Source organism: Oxyura jamaicensis, chromosome 6 (assembly GCF_011077185.1).
Source record: "Oxyura jamaicensis isolate SHBP4307 breed ruddy duck chromosome 6, BPBGC_Ojam_1.0, whole genome shotgun sequence".
NCBI classification, from domain to species: domain Eukaryota; kingdom Metazoa; phylum Chordata; class Aves; order Anseriformes; family Anatidae; genus Oxyura; species Oxyura jamaicensis.
Genome location: NC_048898.1, coordinates 31,114,070 through 31,135,396, shown reverse-complemented (window position 1 = coordinate 31,135,396; position 21,327 = coordinate 31,114,070). Strand labels below are relative to the sequence as shown.

Here is a 21,327-nt window from a genome sequence, read left to right as displayed (position 1 = left end):
CGGGTATAATATTGAGTAAGAGATGGAGGAGATGAAGCTTTTGGAGATAAATGCTGGCCATATAAATACAGATTTTCTAGGAAATAAAATTGGCTGGACACATCCTGATAAGTAGTCTCACTGGCTGTGGTTTGAATGCATCCCTACAGAGGAACAAGCATGAGAGGCCAACATGCGAGTGAAGGAATCGTCACACATACAAATTGCTGGTTTAAGGTTCACAGTAGTATAAACCTCTTCACTTTAAGACTTCAAGAAGCAATCAGTGCACTCCGTCTAAATTGCACATCTTTACTGCTTCTTGTAATGTCTAGGCAGTGTGTAATAGTTACTTGTGTCAGGCATATTGCCTCTCAAGCACTAAAAAGAAAAAGATTCTGGACTTTGGAGGAAAAAAAGTGTACCTAGCAAGAATATTTAACTGCTAAACTGGGGACAATAAGTGATGTGCCATTAAAAATAATACATTTTTAAAACTCTTGAGACTGTACAATGAAAATAGAATTTTTAGTTGATCTGTTAGGTACTTGGTCAAAAAATAGGTCTAGTAAACTGGCGCTTTGGAGCGTTCTAGTGTTACAGAACTTTTATTCTTTCATGGAGTTAATCAGCAGTCAGCTTAAGGTTAGTGTTAGTTGCCATATAAATATACTTTTCCCTGTAGGAGCTTTACTTTTTAAAGTCGAATGCTGACTTCAGAGGCTTTGAAATGGATAGGAGGAGATCTTTCACTAGCCTTACCTTCAGAAGCATATTATCTGATTATACGCACTCAAAATAGTATGCTTGTATTTTCCTTGCTCTGAAGGTGAGGTTAGTACCTGTCTCCTTTGAGGACCCACAGTTCAAATCATCCTTCAACCAGTCAGCCACTTTATTTGCCAAGTATCAGATGGCTATACACAAGGACACACCTTCTGAATGTGGCGAAAATGAGGTACAGTTCACTGCATGCGCCTTTACAAAAAGATATTTTGCTGTACAGTTAAATGGTGGGAAATGGTATCTGCTAGAATGATTCTAAATGGTAAAATATGGATTTTTCAATTTGGGAGGGAAAATGTGTTTTCTAGAGAGCTTCCGTGGCTTTTAGTAAGCTTCTGTTGTAGGCTTCAGAAACTGAAGAGGGAGGGAGTATGTGTTATCATAACTCACTGCTAACACTTTCATTTTTAGTTAAGTAGAATTGTTTGTACATGATTTGTAAAGAGGTTAGGGAGAGATTTCTGCTGGAAATGGGATAATGGTATGGAAATGCCTTTTTGATGAGAAGCATCTTCCACTTTAAAGTTGTTACTTTCATGTTTGTCCATAAGTTTTCTTAGTTTCACTTAATGGGTTAAGGTTTTAAAAATCTCAGTTTTATTCACTTGCTATTGTTAAGCATACCTCTTAACTAGAACTCAACTTTGCAGTAGAAATAGTACAAAAATACTGCCATCAGCTGGTTGCCTTGGATTTAATGAGTACACTGTGTATGAAAAAGGCTGCTTTTAAAATAGTAAAAGGTGTTTGCAGGATGCTAACCCAAATACATTAAGGTTAAATAAAATAAAAACTAGTGGGGTTTTAAACAAGCAGCAAGGCTTCGGTTCTTTGGCAAGTGCCCCGACGTTTTCATTAGCAGAATTAACAAAGCAGGTATTTCCGATCTCTCCTTTATATCTGCTGCAAATATAAGACTTCAATATTGATCAACTCTCTGTCAGACCTTTCGGTTCTTGAGAGCAAGACTTGCAGAAGTGATACCTAGCAAGCTGTGGCTGCTTTCCAGGTAGAATGATAAAACCATATAATAATTTTTGGCTTTAGTTCAAAAGAATGTACAGGGAGCATTTTTGTAAGATCTGTGTAATGCTGCTGTGGGAAACCATAAACTCTATTTCACGTTTTGTGAAGTAGTAGGACTCATAACAATAAGTAGTAGTCTCTGCCTTTTTCTTAATTACTGACATAAATGGGCTTAATTATAATCTGTTAAAAACTGGAAAGTCTGAGCTATTTACTGGATTTGTAACATGTATTACCTGGGCTGATCTGGGACCTCATTTGCCTGCCACAATGAATGTATTTCAGCCTTATTGCTTAGACAGAACATGTAATCCAGCGTGCTTTTGCTCTGAAAATGGTTATTGCAAAGAGAGAGTGATGAGAACTTCCTAATTTTATATTTTCTTTGTTCAGAATCACAGATAACTTTTAATACAGTGCTTACTCCTCCCATGAAGAATCAGTATCACCAGGGCTGCTGGCAGTTGAGTTCTGAATGGCATTTGGCATTTGGTTCATCTAGCCCTGTTTGGTCAGAGTGCATGGCTTGGGTTTGATGGCCCTAAACACCCGTATAGATATCTATATTTATATAGATATTTATATTTATCTATCTATCTATATTTAATCTTTCTATTACAAACTGAGGGAGTCTAGAGGAATAAAGCTGTTTAAAGATGTATATTAAAAATTTCCACCCCGTTACGGTGTAAAGTCTAACACGAGTTAATTCCTAATGAGGCAGGAGATGGATTTCTCTTCATGCTGCTAGTAGTTCACTGGGTTTTTATCTTCCTGTTTTTCCCTGTTACTTGTCGTAGGTGTTTCTTCTTTTTATCTGGCACCATGTTTGTGTAGGCTTCGTACAATATTTCAGGGGAGACATAAACTTCTCTGAATCTTCTAGTAAGTGTAAAAACTCAGTCTGACGCTGGTGGGTTTTAATGTCGATCCTTCTAGAACACTAGTAATCGTGTTAGGTGTGTTCATCTGACTGTCTGGTTAAGAAGGCCTTGATATTCACAGTTATTAGGCACCAAAGGTCAGTGACCTCAATCAAAAGCATTCTGTAATTGATCCCTGGAGGAAGTAAACTGAAGAATACATTACACAAAATGTATTTTGTTGTAGGTTAGAAGCCCTAATGCTGAATCTTTGTAGGAGGAGGATTACTGGAGTCTCTTCTAAGAACAGAAGACAGTAAGTAGGGTAAAAGTGGTCCAAGTATTTTAGAAGGGCAGTGGAAAGTGCTGTTTGAAAGACCAAATTTTTTTCTTCCTCTTTTTCAGACTTTGTAATATATCATACAGACATTATGGAGCCAAATAATTTTTTAAGTAAAGGTAGAATGAAATTCTGTCCTAGTCCTATACACAGGGCTTTTTTCAGGGTAGTAACAAGTCTGCTTTGGGTTTTAAACTGGCAAGCATCCAGGATTTTTTTGGATCTAAAATTAAATCTAGCTTTTAATCTGTGCACACTAATATAACTGTGTGTGGCTGATGAACCTCCTTTGCTGATAAGCCTCCATTTTAGGGAGAGTCCTGCACACTTGTGTTTGGAAAGCTTCTAGCTTAGGAAAAGTATTTAATTTACATTTGGCTGAACACTTCACATTCAGAAACCTGCCTATATTTAAATTCATAATCCAACAAAAATTATTGTGGGTCATATTAACAAGTTCTTTTTGGAATATATTATTAAATTGTTGGCATTGCAATATACTGTCTGCCTGTATGATCTGCTAGACTAGCTTTAATATTAACAGTATTACATTAAATGGCAATTTTAGGAATAGACTTATAATTCTGGTGATTTGAAAATAACACTGTGGAAAGTTATATAAAAAAAAAAAGTCACAATATTAACATAAGGCACATGAACCGTGAAGACGATTATTGCGCAATGAATGTGAAAGAAGGCCCTCTTTTTGCACCTATGCAATGTGTATAGATCTTTTGATCAAGATTTTATGTGGACGGGAGTAGGTAAGTTTCAGTACAGGGAATCCAATGCATGCTTAACACCAAAGCTTACTTAGAACTTTAGGCACTCTCTGCTTAGTGCCATGCTGAGACCATTGGTAACTGGTGTTTCAGTGCCTTCAGGCCAGTGGGTCTTTGGGGATTTTCCTTTCACATCCTGATTTCTACTGCTTTGGAATCTATGATGGAGACTGCAGTTGTAAGTTCATGGGTGCCACATTGTGCCTCTCTTCTTTTCCTCCCTTGCTGCTACTGCCACTGATTTGACCATTGATGGACAAAAGCTGGGATTTTATTCTCATTTGTAATTTTTAGAATTACCTTGTGTACTGTGAGAGTTACTAATGCACATTTTGGAAAGAATACATTGGTAAAGCTTTTATCTTGAAAGTCTAAATATTTGGGAAGCAGAAAACCTCCCGCAGGGTTTGTTACTCCAAGTTTCACTGTCAGCTTAACAAGCCCTTAACAAACCCCCTGCATTCTTCATTTTAATTTAACCTGTGGTCTCTTCAAACCACAGCGTGCTGTGTGTTTATGGTCTTTGAGCTTGTATGTGTGTGACAGAATAAGTGAAGATCTTCTGCTTAAGGACGTACAGGAGTTTATTAAGTGCTAAGTGAAATACTAGAAAACAAACCTTTCTTGTAGAAAAGGTCCTGTCTTTTTTTTCAATGCAGTTTATTTTTGATGAGAATAGGACTCATTTATTAGTTCTGGTTCATCAAAGTGGATATTTTCTGGAAATTCACAGCTACAGCAGTTCTAAGATCGAATTCCACTTGTGAGTAAAGCCTTGTACATTATATATTCTGTTCCTTTAGCTATTAAAATATAGTCAGGTTCTGACACCAGCTTACCTTAGCATTAAAAAAAAAAAAAAAAAGCTGAAAAGTTGAACTTTCTGTAGCAAAATAAATAAATAAAAGCAACTTGCAGTTTGTGCTTTTACATGTTTAAAGAAAAGTAATTATTCTGCTACAGTATCTGATTTAGCATCCTGTAGTCTTGTCCATGGCTTTCTATCATTGAAAATATATCTCCTTTAAAAATATATTGTTTTTTCTCCCCTTTATTCCTCTACTCAGTTATTTATTTTTTTTTCCAGTTTTCTCATTGTTCAGTGGTGTTTTGAAGACAGTGGTTTTCTTAACTTTCTGGCAGTGTTTCTTAGCACAGCTTGTATTGATACAGGGCTATCTACTTTTTATTTCTGAAACTCCCTTTCTTCTTTAATTCAATCTTTGTACAATGTTCCTTTTACAAAAATTGAACTATCATATCTTCAGTAACTCCTCTCATGCTGTCTGTATTTAACTTTGGCCAGTCATACCCTGCTGAATAATTTGGCTCTCAAACGGCGTTTTCTCCCTTGTGTTAATTTAAGCCTTACTTGGAAAATTGTACTTGTTTTACTACTCTGATAATCTAGTTTAAGGCATTGAATAACTTATGGTGGTGCAGGGTTTTGCAGAATCATGTATTTTCAATGCTCTGGCAAAAGTCTTATTTGTTTATTCTTTATCTGAAGTCATGCTTACTCTAAGGTGGTCTTTGGCTGCTAGCCTGGCGTAATGCAAGTGCTTGATAGTAATCTTGCAGTCTGTTTTAAAGTTTGAAAATGGGGGGTGGGAGAGAATTTCTTCTGGGCCGGTTGTTTTGTACGTGCTCGGTGTGCTCAGGTTTCTGTGAAGAGGCTTCAGTAAAACTGGGCCAGCTGAAGAGGCTGCATCCACCCACTTTGCTCTTGTGTAGGTCTAGTGTCTGCCACGCCATGCTGACCCTTTTGTCAGAAAGGTTAAGATTAAATTGCATCATGCCATGAGTATTGCTGCTAACATGTTTACAGCCACAAATTTTGAGGTACAAGTCTGTATTCATACACACTAGATGTAGTTTGCTGCATTCAGATTGAGTAGCACAGTGCTGGTGTCCAGGTAGAGCAGTTGGGGTGAGCGCATCTACCTGAGCGTGTAGGCCGCAAATGTTTGGTTGAGGTTTTGCTGGAGAGAGGCAGCACTGAGCCCTCATAGACCCAGTGGCTTCTGTCTGTGCTAACAAAAATGAGTGTAGAAATGTAGTAGTGGTGTTAAACCTGCTCCAAGTCCCAGTGGTGCTCTGGTCCCTGAGGTGAGGAAACCTGCCATTGCTGTGAGGGCATCGTCGCCATGTTCAGCGCTGCTCTCACTGCTGAGTAGAGATCCTGGTGGGGTAGAAATATGTTTGCTATCTGCCAAATAAGGTCCTATTCGAGGAACGGTTTTAAGTATCTCCTTATTCCTGTAATCATAAACAACTTAGCTTGTGAGTGAAAATGTTTCAAATCCCTGTTTTTGTCTTGACATAAAAGCTGCAACTTTTTTGCATAGGCTTTCTAGCTACTGATTATCCTCTTTGTCTAGTATAAATTGAGCTTGCCTTGAAAACCTTCTGGAAACCCCCCAAACCCTTTAGTCAGCCTCAGAACTGGCCTGCTTGTCCCTGTGCCTCGGAGGGCAGTCAGCTGGTGGTGGCCTGCGAAGTAGGAGGCACCTAACGGCGTTTGTGTCGGCGGGCTTTCATTGAATGGGTTGGTGTCCTGAGGAGAAACATAGCAAACCTCTCTCTAATTAAAAGTTGCTCTTAAATAGTGCTGTGGAAGAGCTGATTTTTTCAGTTTTTCCTCTGTGGGAACATAAAGCCTTATTATGCTGCTATGTAAATGCAGTTATCTGCTTTCTGAGTAATGTATTGTTATCTTTAAGTGAGTCGTTGGGGAAATCTGAAGAATTAGGGGAAACCCCAACAGGTTATTAAGTGGGAAAGTATTAATAGCTGAATGAATTAAGATACAGACATGGAAAATAGGTGTATCACTGCCTTTTGAACAAGTTTATCCAAGGCTACTCTTCAAGAAGTGCTTAGTTCTCGAAGAGGTGAAAATGTGCAAGGGAAGAACCTGTGCTAGTGTTTGTCACATTTTATGCACTTCTTCTGGCCTTTTTTCTTTTTGGAAATAGTGCGTACAGATCTCTTTCTCCAGTCTAAGGTGATAGTTCTAATGCGCTGTTCAAATAGAGCTCTTGTTTGCTAGCATTTATTCTTTCTTGATAAAGTAGTGGAAGACTATATTCATGTTTAATATGTGGATCTGTGTATATGACTTTATTTACACATCTACAAGTTACATTTATCTTTTCTGCTTGGGTGGTAGTTGTATTTATATTGTGAAAAAATCAAGCTGTAATGAAGAAAAATTGCAAAAATGTAACCTGAGAAAACCTGAATAAGGGCAAGTTGTATAACGAACAGAGGTGATATCAGGCTGAGCATCCTTTGATTAAACAGACATTGTTTCCCTGTATTTCAATGCGAGATCAGTTGGAACACAAAGCTGATCAGCAGATCAAGACTACCATGATTGTTCAAATAAATTTTATGAATGACACTTTGTCCCCTCTTTTTTTCCCCTCAATTGTCAGGAGAAATATAATGAGTCTTTATGACAGCTTTGTCATAATTTCTGCACAGCAAAATGGACAAATGTGGTTTTGTGATCCGTAGGTTTTTGGACATTGAGCAACTTGCATTTTAATAGCATTTGGTTATTTTGCTGGATGATATAGTAAAATATGCTCACTATTGGTCTGTAGGAGCAGTAGTCTTTATTTTCCTCAGTAATCTTTATAAGACTTTCTGCATAGAATATTGCATATTACAGTTGATTTGTATGAAAATATCTTTGGTTCATCCAAAGTTGATGTATTCTCAGAAATGCATGTGAACTACAACTTCTTCTTTCATTGTTTTTTTTCCAGTGCTTGCTCTGTATTGAATGTGTAGTACATAAAAGAAAAAAGCTGTGATGCTACTGCAAACATTTATTATCAGATATTTATTACCATTAGCAATGTAAAAATAGCTGTATGTTGGCTATTTATTTGTTATAATAATGAATTTTGATTTATGCTTACAGTGGATTTCATCAGCTCTGACAGCTTCTATTTTCCTCTGGTCTTGGAGTTAAGTCAACTGTTATCCCCAAACAAAGCAGAATTGAAATATATTTTTCTTTCCAGTGTAGTAGAAATAATTACATTTTTTGTAATTGCTTTTTATATATGTTTTCAATTAACTGGAGTAGTGAACATGAAAGTCGACTTCTCTCACTTTTCAAATGGTTATTTAAATGATGACTGCTAGCAGATTTGAATGGATTTCAGGCAGGTTTTTGCTCCAAAGTCCTTGCTAAGACTACAGATGCAGCCACATAACCAATTCTGTGCTTCGTGGCGCTGTTGTGCTGATACCTGGGTTTTGGCCACTTGAAGAAAACCTGTAGAATAATGTATCAAATAATGTTCTGAGAAGAAGAGAGAAGAGTGAACTTTGCCTCCTGCAGCTCCAGAGACAGAAATGCTTTGGTGATGGATCAAGCGCAGGTGTCCTACGGTGCCGGCAGAGGTAGCCTGCTCTACTGGCGTGTCACTGCCTCTTTGCTGGGGCTGCCTCAAGAAAGGAAGAATGTGAGAGTAACCAGTGTTTTATTCTTTAGCTTCATCGAATTATAACAGAAAAATCTGAAAACAAAATAGAAACCCTGACTGGGTCCAAAGGCTAGGCTGGCTCTTCAGATGTGAAGCTGATTTAAGGAAGCTTAGTAGCAGATCTGCTTTGCAAAGACAAATCCTGATTTGCAAACGTTTCAGCTCTTGCTTGGCAGCAAAATACCTGGGTTTCTGCATAGGAAATGCAGGGAGGGGGCTTTGCAGAATATAAATCACCTGGAGGATTTTGTGATCCAACCTGCCCACGTTCAGGGTGATTAACGGAACATTTGGATACCTGCTTGTCCTTACTGTTTTATCTCAGGTGTTAAAAGCTCTGCAGGCAAAGATAGTAAATAAAATGAATACTGTGAAAACATTTCTTCTGGGCCCTTTCATGGCCAACAGAGAAATACTTTGATCCCAATAACGTACTCATTAGCTAATTTGGGCAGAATTGAGTAGCTCTCTAGCAGTTCATCTTAATGAAGCATCCATCTCACCAGAGGCATGGCATTTCTGACCCCATCTTGCCCTTCTTTGAATCTCTCGTGAAGTTGTAAGACAGATATTATGTTGACATGTTATGTATTATATATACATTAGAACATAAATATATAAAATGGTTGTCAGCTAATTTAGTTCTTTAGCTCTAATCAGTTCTTGTTGAAAAAAATAAAAGAGTGCTTGTAATTCCAAAAGGAGTTTTACGTAACATATTGCCATGTAAAAACTAAGCATTTTTTTCTTCCTGCCTCTTTGCTGGTGAACTTAATGATTGTGATGGGTGGTTTAAAACACTGCTACAATATCCCTAGTTCATTAATGGGATTTTTTTTTTTTTTTGGTTTTAAGTCTTTTTAGAGTAGTTCTTGCCTTTAAGAAAAGGGCTGAAGTGTAACCAAAACAAGCTATGCGGCAGCGACACAAGTTAGAAAACATTTTCATAAATGATCATAAAAATTCGACAGTAGTTTCCAGAAAGAGCCAGAGTGAACAGTTCATTGCTGTTTAGGCCTACTGAAGCAAGCATTTTATTTAACTTTTCACGGGTATTTTATAATGACAAGCTTGTAGAAAAATAGTACGTGTCTCAGTTTCGCCTGCAGAGCTAGCTGGACGCTCTCTTTACTTCATGCTTAACTAAATATTTGTCTTGGAAGAAAAGAATTTATCAACACACAAAAGATACGCTGTTTGGAAAGGTGCAAGAAATTACTGAAATAGGTATCGTTTTTTTTTTTCTCTTTTCCAGTTTCTTTAATTGCCTCCCAGAAATACACTTGCACTAATATAGGAAACGGAGCGACTAGCCTAGGAAATGCCAGGGAGCTCATTCTGATCGATTCCAAAGTTGGTACCGGCAGCCAGTTTCCAATTTTTAGGTCTCTTTAACCCAGTTTTCTGTTTCTTTTTTTATTTTTTTTTTTCTAGCAAGAGAATTCTGGGGAAAAAATCAAGCCTTTGTGGTCATTGTTAGCTGCCTTAGCTTGCCTAGGCAGCAGTACGTTTTTATAATGCTCTTGAATGGGTTCTTTTATCATCTCAGTCGCTGACAGCGCTAATCTGATGCCTGGCTCCTCGTGGTGGGCTGCTGCTGCCGCAGAACGTCTCACTTCAGTTACCTTGAACTTCAGGTCTCCGATAAACCTAACTTAAAATCCGAGAGAACTTTTGGGATCAGCCTGATTCTTTTTGCTTGTGTGGCCTCGTGGCTGCAGCGCTGTGGGTCCAGGGCCTATGAGCCAAAGAATTTAGGTGTCCGGTCAACTAAGCAACTTGACCGTACCGTTTCAGATCAGAGTTGTTACATCCTGGTTTACGTGGTTTTCCTACTTTTGACACTGTTTTCTATGTATATCCACATAAAATTAAAAAGAAGTCCTTATTGTAGACTGACGGATTTCCATTATCTTGAGCAAGAGTTTCTTTCGAGTGGGCAAAGCCACAGTGAATTTGTCGTCCCATAATGGAATTGAAATCATGAGATGCAAGCTCTGGCCCATCACCAATCACTGGTTTCATTACTGCAATTCTTGGTCTGAAAACTATCCATAAGACATGCATTTAAACTTTAAATCCCTCTTTCTATGTTACCAGAAAAATCAAAGAAAATCTTTGATTTGTCTGTTAACAGAGCTCTGCGGTGATGTTTCCTGTTTCAAGGATACTGGGATAGCTTGGCAGCAGCTTTTCCTTGTTAATCTTCTTTGATACTGTCTCATCTTCTGTATTTTTACAGCACACACAATGTTACAGGGTATTGTTCGTTTCTTAGGTCGATTTCAGTCCAGTTGCCTGGATAGTTTCTCTTCCTTGTATTTTGCGGGTCAGTTGATAGGGTCTGGCCTCACTGAAAGCTTGACTCAACTTTTTTTTTAATTGTGTATTTTGCTCTCTTGTCACTCTGCAAGTGAAAATGAAGGAGGATAATTAATGCTTGAGAGCAAAGACATCTTCATTTTGAACTTGTAAGAGGTGATAATGTCTGGAAAGCACTGAAAATGGGGAAGCTGCTCTTTTGGTGGCAGCAGGACGTCCTACGCGCTCATGCAGTGTTCGCAGGAAGCCAAGAGGAGTTGGGTAGAACAAGGACAGAGTTCGGCTGAGAAAGGAGTGCCAGGACAGCGAGATCCAAGAACCCTCCGCCTTCCCTACAAAGGTTTTAGTTCCGTTGTGCATCTAAAATACCTAAAGGCAGCCCTAATCGAGGGGGAAAAACTCTGAAATGGACATCTGTGGAGGATGCCAGGAATGCTGTAGGAAGCACGCCAACGTTTTGTGGCTCTTTCTGCCGGTGGGTACGTCAAGATGGGTCAGGCCGCCTGGGTTTCCAGTACGTCAGCATCCACGGCATCTGAACGTCCTCCCTCGTACGGCAGGCGTTAGCATTCTGGTTTTATGGCAGCTTTCTAAAGGTGTGCATGTGCTTGCACTCAAGCCGTTATCTCTCCCGCTCTGTTTTGATTCTTAGTGGTGTCGTCTTAGTTTTATTGCCTACGTTTGAATTTATTTCCCATTGTTCTTGTGGTGGCGACGGCGTCTTTATAGCAATTGTAATCAGTTTGCACCAGGGAAAGAATACTGTGGATTTCATATATATATATATATATATATAGTTTTTAAAGGACTGAAGCTTAAGTAATTCGGTTTGAAATGAAAATTAGAAGAGCATGACTTTGTGAAAGGAATTTCAATTGTGCTTGTGTGACAGATTGATTTATTTTAGATAAGCACCAGCTCCTGACTGTGTTTCTTTCATGGTTTGTTGAATCATTTTTGAGTTGTGTTCATAATTATCCTGCAGTATTAAAATGAGATTTTTTTTTAATTTAGAAAATGAATCTTACATTTCTGTTAGGTTAAATAGCTGGAATATAGCCAGGTATGTTCCTGGGTTACGATGACAGTGTTGTGGATTTGGGGGTGAGAGGAAAGAGTAAAGGCTGAGAAGACAACACCAAACGTCAGGAAATCCAAAATATTTGCTATTTTCTATCTCTTTATGTCTATTAAATTCTTCCTTTTAAAGCAAAACATTTTCTTAAGTGACTTCTAGAAAAGATTCACAATCTGCTGAAGTTTTCTAGCACTTGGTTCAGAAAATGATCTGACTTGAGAACTTCGAGTATAAACAGATGAACTAATCTGTAATAAAACCTGCAGCGATTTCTCCCCATACGAGGGTGGTACAAGTTCAAGTGCAGTTAATTTTTTCCTGGCCACCAGTTGCAGCACCCCTAGCAAGCCGAAGTGATGCTGGGGTGTGCCTGGGGCGTCTTCCCCTGCCCCAAAGCCCGGCAGTTGTACGGCGGGGCTGGGAGCCTGGAGAAAACCATTTGAAAGGTGGTGTTGGCTCAGTTTTCTCACCCATAGGGTTTAACTTGCACTCTAAAGCTAAAGTTACAGATTCAGAACTATCGGGGGTCTTCTGACATCAAAATGAATAACACATGGCTTATCCTCCCGGTGCCTGCGCGTTCACAAGCCGTTGGCTGTAAGGACTGATGCACGAGCAGTGCAGGAATTTGTAAATCTCTGCTCTTTTTTTTATGGGAACATAACTCGGTAATTCAGATTTTCAATTGCTTTTTTTTCTCTTCAAGTATTGCCTATTTTTTTTTTTCCTATTAATCTCTGACCCTATCCCCCAAACCAATACAAATTCTGGAATTGGATTAAGATATCGCAGGCATTTGGTTTTCTAACTTGGGTAATTTAGAGCATCCGGCACTCAGGCGGTGAGTACATCTGACATGGCTGGTTATAGGAAGTGCACGTTACCCATCTCTTCAGGAGCAGCTTAATGGAAATTCACTGCTCATCCCAAAAGGACGTGTCCAAAAGTTTACTGTCCATTCACAGACCAACTAGATGGCGGTGGTGTGTTTGGGAGGGAAAATATCTGGAGTCTGACTTCCGCAAGGTCTTTTAGCATCATTGCTGGAGAACTTCTCAGTGCGTCTTAGCGAAGGTTACGATTCAGTGTTCACTTCCAGCTACAGTAAGAATGGTCCAGGTAACATTTGCAGGTCCGTATATCTACCAGAGGCTGCATTTTTCTTTCTAAAATCTGATTTATGGCATTTTCTGAGGAAAAGAGAAAGCTTCAGTTACTTAGACTGCATATGGCACTTGCTCCTAAGTCAGCAATTTGTAGTGCTGGTCCTTTGCAATGTTACCTGCCTGCCTCTCCTTCTCTGACCAGTGAAAAAAAAAATGGGATGCTTGACAAGTAATCACCTGCCATTTTATCTGTCCCTCTTTAAGCAGAAAGCTCTAATTAATCTGAGAAATTCACAGAATTCTTGGCCAAGAAGTCTTGTGAACAGTTTTTTTCTGGGTATCCATATATTATTTTTTTTAATCAAACTTCAAATAAAAAGTTCCTGATTACTCTTGTTTGCAGCTTGGTCACCAGTGACTTAGTAAATCATGCAGCTTATTGCAGGGAGGGGGGTTAGGCTGCGTAACACAAACTAGCTTGGTAACAAAGGAATGTTTGGGGGTTAAATACAGAGAATTTGTAATATCTTTTAATGTGTTTTACGTGGAATCCAGCGCTAAGGAGGTATTCGTATCAAATACGCGAATGATGGTTGGTAAATAGCTATTATATGTTACTACTCTGAGAAACTTGCACAGGCTCCAGGTCACTAAAAGCTTGCCTTTGCCTGATTATCTGTAGCACGTTGTTTTGTGTTGAGTAAAGAATCTGGTTTGGACAATGCTTGCACTTTCAGGAAGCTGATTTTTCTTTTTTTCCCCTTCTTCTTTAGACTTGAGCAGGCTTTTTCGTGATTCTGATTGCAAAGAGACTTTCTTAATTTCTGTTAAGCGATCTGATGGCCCTAATCCCCTTAGTGATGGGGCAGGTACCAATGGAACTGGGAAGAGACTCCCTGCTGCAGGCAGTCAGAGAGAAGGGCAACGTCTAATTTAAATAAAAGATAGTGATAAATTCTCTAGAATAGACGTTTGAAAATGGGATGTGAGAGAATGACGAGTTTTGGATCATTGGTTATTCTATTCGTTTGTCCTTACGAACAATACAGAAAGTGGGAATTTGTTTGGGAATTTTATTTCACCTCCTAAATCCTGTTGGTGCTTTTCAAGTGCGTGGTTTTGAAAGCACATGTCTGAATGTTAATGTATCCTGAGGTATTACTAACGTATTTCTTGTTTTTCTGCCTTGCATATTCGGACTGTCGTCTTGGGCACGCATTTTCCGTGAATCTACCTCGATGCAGTTCACACGATTCCTCTGTGATTCTCCTCTTGAGGTATGTGTTACGTCTAGACACAAGTTTTGAAAGGAACACGTTCTTTCCTCTTCACTTTTTGCAGGGAGTACACCGGTACGGGTATGGGTGTCACGGTATTTGTGTCATCACAAATGACACAAGAATGACACAAGAAAATGTGTCATCACAAATGACACAAGAAAAGATAACACTGAGTTTTCAAAGGAGTCCGCGGAGCTGGAGAAGGAACTGCCACTGAATTTTGTATCACTGCATTAAGAAAAAGGCAGAAAGTGCTGTGGTTTTGTGTTTGTGATTTATTTCCATGAAAGAATCTATTCCGAAATAATGTATTGACCTTGTGTTTGGCTACAGAGCGAGTGAAAAGTTAAGGAGAGATGCTCTTCCTTCTTTTCCAGCAAGCAAACTGCTGCGGGTTTGTGGCACTGTCAGTTTTGTTAGCCTTAGAGAGCCGAGGACCACGTGAGTGTAATGAAATTGTCAGGTTATAGTAATTACGCGAGTAATTCGATATGTCGCGGCTTGAATGGATCCATGTGTGGAGGGTTTGTTGCTTTGCTCTGCTGAGTCCGCTGGCCTTTGCATTCCTGAAAGCTGAAGAGTAATAGAGCTCATTAGACTTTATAGGAAAAGGGCTTTTATCACCTCGTCAACCCAGGCAGCAGACTGCCATTATATTCTTAATTTTGTATGGCTACGTAGATGTTGATGCACACTTCCCTGCCAGGTTTATACCAGTATTGTTTCTTACAGACACTTTTTATTGACATTTCGAGGCTTGAATTAAATTTTGTGTGGCACCACTACAGATGTCTTCAATTAGATGAAGTTAAATAAAAGCGGTTGTATATCAGAGGCCAAGGGATTCTTGAAATTCTTTATTCTGAAGCAGTTGCCACGAGCGAATCTAGTAGTGTGCAGTCTGTTTACTCTGCTGAACAAAAATAATTTAAAATCAAATTTGAACCTTACATGATTTCAATTTGTAATTGTTTTGAATGTTTAATACCATTATTAGCTGCAAATAGTATCAACACCCGGACTCTTCCTGCCTTTTTTATTTCTCAATTTTAGGATTCTGTTTAGTTTTGGTTTTGGCCACGGGCTCTGGCACAAGAAATGAACAGTTTAAAAAATGATATAGGATGTGGTAGCAGAAACTTCGGCGATTTTCTAGCAATAAACAGGGTGCAGCAGGGAGAACGGATTGTTTGTTTTTTTGTGTAATGTTCCTTTCCTCCTAGAAGCTACAGCTGAGCGTTTGCCATCCTGCCACTTCCAGCGATGTCAGTAGATGTAAATGCTCCTGGCCTGGAGCGGGGCGGCTGCAGTGGCGCAGAGCAGGAGAGCGGCTTGCAGGACTCCTCGCAAAAACCAGCACGGCTTCGTACCCTGCTGCTGCCCAAGCGAGCATCACTAGGGAAAGGGCACAGCAAAAACTGGAGCTGATCAGGGTGGATTCTGAGTTTCTGACAGTCAGAGTTAGGGGGTGCGTTTGTCCTTCTGCAGCTGTCCTGGGTCATCCTGGTGCCATGACCGCAAGTGGCCTCGGTGCTCAGGTGCACCGTGGTGTCAGGCAATCAGATGATGATTTTGCTTTTTTTTATAAATCCTTCTCTCATCACTTTTTAGTCTTTTTCCATTTGGACTGATGCTAAGCATGAAGGTGATTATTTTATAAAACTGATCAGCCTCAAAAATATCTTGAAGTGCGAATTGCTCACACCCATTGTTTTGGATGCGCAAATAGCAACTTTTTTTTTTTTTTTTTTTTTCCCCATGAGCTTGACGTTGTATTTATTACAATGGGTTAATTGCTCAGTATTAGGGGATCTTTCTGTAGCTGTTTGCACTCAGCTCTCCTGTACCCAGCCTGCATCGTTTTAACCCACTGGCTCAGTCTGTGAGCAGAGCCACCCAGGGCAGCTTGTCCAGGACTGTGTCCAGCTGGGGTGTGAAGATCTCCAAGGATGGAGACTCCAGCACCTCTCTGGGCAGTCTGACCACTTGCAGCAGAGAAGTGTTTTCTGTGTTCAGCTTGAATTTCATGCAGTTTTTTATTTTTAGTGCGTGCCCATTGTTTCTTGTCCCATCAGTGGGCACTTCTGAGAAGATGCTGGATCCCTCAGCTTTATTCCCTCCGGTCAGGTATTTACACACATTGATAGAACCTTCCCAAGTCGTCTGATTTTTGATGCTGAAGGTCTCAGCTTTCTCAGCCTCTCCTCATCTGTCAGATGCTCCAGTTCCTTACCCATCTTTATGGCCCATCGCTAGGCTCGCAGCAGCTCGTCTGTCTGTTCCTTGCACTGGGGAGCCCAGAACTGGACTCGGCGCCCCGGACACATCCTCACCAGCACTGCCTGGAGGGATGTAGGCAACAGAGCTATCTACACCTCCTTGAGCTGCCGGCAGTGTCTGCCCACTGCAGCCAGGTGCTGCTGGGAACTGCTTTGCTGCAAGGGTGCATTTTTTTTCCTTTCCCCTCCCCCCCCCTTTTTTTAATGGAAGCCTGTAGTGCTACCTCTCTGCTGACACAGCCTATATTTGCAGGCTGCTTTCACAGCACCTCCACTAATCCCTAATGAAAGGAGGACATAGCAGAGAACAGGAAATATGTTGCTAACCAAAAGAGATAGAAATCTACCATATGGCAGGTTTTGTGCGTGTGCCGTTGGGAGAAGAGCTGCTGGAATTAATCATTTCACTTTGGCAAATAACTTCTACTAGAGCGTAGAAATCAAGACTTTCCTTTTTTGTTGCTGTTGCTTTTGTTTTTTTTTTCCTTTATATGAGGCAGTGTGGATTTCATATTTTATTCCTCCTTCTATCCACAGCAGAGTAAAATGGAAATGTTCAAAGTAGGAAGCTTCATGAAACCTTCCAGAGGAAAAGAATCATACAGATATCAGGGCCACGATGCATTTCTGGTGGGTGACTGTGCAGCACTGGCTGCAGTTGCACTCCAGGCTGGCATGGGGGTTAATAAGTGCAATTCCTATATTAATAGGAACAGTAAAACATCTCCTAGAAGTAAAGAGAGAGACCAATGTGCTCTGAAGAACATTGAGCGCTCTCACCATCATCAAAATTTCATTGTAAGCACTTCTTATATTGAAGTGACCCACTTGGAGCACCTTGTAATATCCGATGATATTAAACATTTAAATTTTAATAAGGCATTATTAAATGTAAGCAATCATGTTAATGACAAAACAGCTAGCAGAATATGAAGACGTAGAATTAATACAGAACGGAATAAATTATACTTTGCAGTATAGTCTAAACTTTGAAGAAACTATTTGTTTTAATTTTTGTCTTTAGATTTAGTTCTTGTATAGGTTTTGTTTCCCTATCATCAAATTATTAGTAATTCATTGTCTTTAAGCTCAAGTTTAAACTATTGACTTTAAACAAGTTGGTCCCTCTGTACTTTTTTTTCCTCCTCTGCAGATTTGGAGATGTTGCATAATTGTTTGGCTGTGCCACGTAGCTTAAAAACAGGCAACGGAGTCATCTCCACCCCTGTCTTTTGATGGAGGCTCACTCAAATCCTTTGTATTTTTAAATTCCTAGTATACACTGAAGAAAATAAGTAATTTCTGGGCATTATTAGAAGAAAATGTGAGGCAGAAATAACTATGAAAACTCTGACTTTTTAATAATTCCTAATCACAACATGTTTAATTGTGCTTTGACTCTCATAGCCCAAGTTTTAGGTCTGCTTTTAGTGTTTACGCCTTTAATACAACTTATTTAATGAATAGAAACAAAACAAACAGTTAATTTTAAAGATCTGCTGTTATTTCTTACATATGTGTTCTGGAATACTGGGGGTTTTGCTTAAGAAGACCTGCAGGCAGCTATCATAGAATCATGGTATCACTTGAACTTTCGTGTGAAAGGGAATAAGGGAATATTGCTTTGATCTCACTGTCTTCCCATGTAACATCTCTGACGTTACGTTTGTTGATTCATCAATCATAGAAGTGGTGATGCTTTCTGTGCCAAGAGCAGTTTTTGTAGCGTAAGGCTACGTACGGCGTGTTATTTCATGGGGATAAGGTAAGCCCTCTCTGCTGGGGCTCACCCGCGTGATGTCCCTTGTATTTTACATCACCTCTGACAGCCCCAGAGGCCGTGCCAGTGGGGTGAAATGGTGCAGCCTGCTGCGGGAGAGGGCTTCGTGCTCTAAACCTGTGGCACATCACATTGCCTGCGTGGTTCCTGGGAAACCAAGGTAGTGGAGCCAAGGGTTCACTGAGAAACCGGAGAAAACATACAGCGTACAACCATTACAAAGGATTATATTGTATGGAAACTTCTCAAGGAGGATGAAAATGTTGTGCTTTTCAGAAATGTTATTTACTTAACGTAATGGAGATCCCTGAACACTTTGCCTGAAATGAGTACGGTGCTTGTTACCCCTGTTAAAGAACACAGCCTCTTTTATGTTCATAAACGGCTTTGTAATTGAATTAGAGGAATAACGGCGTGGTTCGTGCCTCGCTAACAGATCTTAACTGATGCTTCAGCTGGCAGGAGTCGGGCCTGAGCCCCTGCCCTGCTGCTCTGAGGCAGGGCTCTGTACACACAGGAGCCCTTTAACTGTAGGAGACTTTGCTCTGAGTGGAAATCTTTTCCATGTCGTTTTAGACAATCTTTTAAACTTGTATTAAATCCTGTATGATGATATTTTTTTTGACAAAGAAAGTCTGGTTTATCTGATACTTACATAAGCAAGTCTGTGTTAGATTACAAACCCCATTTCCCTTTGGTTTGCTGCTTTTCTTCTGTCCCGCGCTGCACCCTGCTAGTTGAGAACTCCACCTGTTCTCGTAGGGTTGCCCGCAGAGAAAATCTCTAACAAGCTCTCAAACTTTGACCACGTCCCAGCTTAAAAATGCTAATGCTGACCCTCTGATGTCATTTGGCTCTGCAGAAAAGTTGAGGATATTGTATGAAACCATCACTACTGAGTAAGTAGGCTTTCTCTAAATGAGAAGAACCCAGCTTGAAATGTCAGTGTCCTACCCTAACACCCTTGTATGCTGCAGATTTAGCTCTCCGATGTTTGGTCATTTACTGTTACAGTATCTGTAGGTACATATCTACTTTTCTATAACTATATAGAAATGGAAACACTTTATTATACAGCCTTTATTTGGGACTAAATGGTTGGGTAAGTCAGCTGAAATGATTTTTGTTCGTGAGATTGATTTCTTTTGACACATGTGGTACCAATTAGAATAACTTCTACTGCCCATCATGTCTTCAGTCCACGCTACTGTATCAAAATACATGATTAAACCCACCTTTTGTTGTTGTAATGCAAAACAGTTGGTAATAGCAGGTAATGTTGTCAGATTTATTGAGTGAGAAGCAGCTTTCTGAAGATCTGGCAATACAGTGAAAAACATGACTAGGAGGATAATTAAGTTGAGCGCTGTGGAATTCAGGATTAAAGTAAACCTGACGTTGGAGAAAAAGCCCTGCCAGAGTCGGTTGTGTAATACAGTTTAAATTAGGAGATTGTTTTCTTTGTAATCTGAAGCATCAGTTTCTGGTTTAGGAGCTTCTCCCCGTAGGGAAGTGTGCTCCCCGGCGACCTCAGGCCCCAGCACCCAGCAGCAGCCAGCCCCTCGGTGCTCCTCCAGAAGCTGCGCTGGTGTGGGCTGGCAAAACAGGAGCTCCCCAAGTTAGATGGCACAAAGCATTTCAGCTTTTCAGATGAAAAATATTTACTTGGTCATAAAGAGTAAACCTTACGCTGTTCGTGAGGTGGTCCGTAGCGTTTGCTGAGGATGAGTAGGGTGAAAATCACAAATGCTGTGGAGAACTAACATTGCTCTCTCTGCTCCTCAAATTCCCTCTTACCTTTTGGTAAACGTGTACAGCAGGAATCATTTCTCACAGTATTTATTTTTCTTTTAAAAACCTTTCTAAAATAGTTTTTTGTACTGGAAGTCTACCAGGCTGATAATTATATCCCATTTCTGTCCAGGCAGAGAATCCCCCAAATGGACCAGAGTGCGGCTATGGTTCCTTTCACCAGCAGTACTGGCTAGATGGGAAGATAATTGCCGTGGGTGTAATTGATATCCTGCCCTACTGTGTGTCCTCTGTCTATCTGTACTACGATCCAGACTATTCCTTCTTATCTTTGGGAGTCTACTCTGCGTTACGGTAAGAAGACATTTTTGTTACCGCTTAGACATAATAGTAAGAATTGATACTTGTTTCCAAGTTTGAGCTTCTATTTCCAGTCTAAACATATACCGGTAACACTATCTCTAGCTAAACTTTATTATTATCTTTTAATTCTCCGCAGTTGGTTGTGCTCCAAAACAGATTTTAATTTTCATCCTTAAATAGGGATGCATCTTTCTAGTTAACTAAATACTTCTAAAGATGAAAACCCAAAAACCTCAGAAATGAAGTACCTAGGTTTTTATTCCCTAGAAAATAACTTACTATTGCTTGGTTTCAGCAGCAGAAGCCTCTTGTTGGAATGGAAATAACTCTTCCTCAGACTTTTTTCTTAGCTTAGTCACCAAATGAAATTAATCACTTTTATACTGGTGTGCACGGTGAGATCGTAAATAACAGACACCCTAAAAACTTCGGAATTAGTAGTCTCCTGCTGTACTAGCGCTAAGTGTATTTTCAGGTGTGTTGATCTCATTATCTTTGTCTTTAGAAAGCCTGACAGACAGAATAATCCTATGAATTTTAAAGCCTTAAATTAACTATCATCCTAGTTCCAGCATCTGCAAAATAGTAAGAATAGTGAATAAAGCTTTGCACTGTAAATAAGATTTGTATGCTACATTGCAAGTTACTGTTTTTCTCTCAAAGCAATTTTAAGATTCTATTATTATTACAATTTTTGTGCATCCCAAGTTTTTTCTTAACTTTTTTGCTTCTTTGACTATAAACTAGTCACGGGCATGTAGCATTCCCAGTGAGATCCTCAAGCAACTGGGTTTGGACCTCATGCCAGACCCGTCTATTTTCAAGTTGCTATGGGTCTGAGAAGTTCTAGCAAAAGCTTTTACCTTTTCAGATTTGCACTACACTGCTTCAGGTACTGTAAGATGTGATAAATTTGTGAGATCCAGCACTCTTCTTTCTCCAAGGCATCCTGTTTGGGTGCATCTTCTCTAGGTAGGAGCTTCTTGGCTACACTAGAACGAGTAAATGAAACGACCTTTGAAACAAAGTGCAAATATATATATATCTGTAGGTATTTTGATGCAATTCAATGTCTCAAAAGTGTAA

General features: G+C 39.7%; 1 protein-coding gene across 4 annotated transcripts in view; it reads left to right on the top strand.

The window, feature by feature from the left end:
• The window catches only part of ATE1 (arginyltransferase 1), an 85,114-nt gene that overhangs the window by 12,978 nt on the left and 50,809 nt on the right, over positions 1–21,327 (top strand). For 2 of the 4 annotated variants that reach the window (XM_035329851.1, XM_035329849.1), the window contains exons 7-9: positions 809–937; positions 14,032–14,064; positions 20,051–20,232. In XM_035329851.1, coding sequence (XP_035185742.1) covers positions 809–937; positions 14,032–14,064; positions 20,051–20,232 — 344 coding nt within the window. The remainder of the gene's footprint in view (positions 1–808; positions 938–14,031; positions 14,065–20,050; positions 20,233–21,327) is intronic. The other 2 variants (XM_035329850.1, XM_035329848.1) reach the window with 1 other exon arrangement.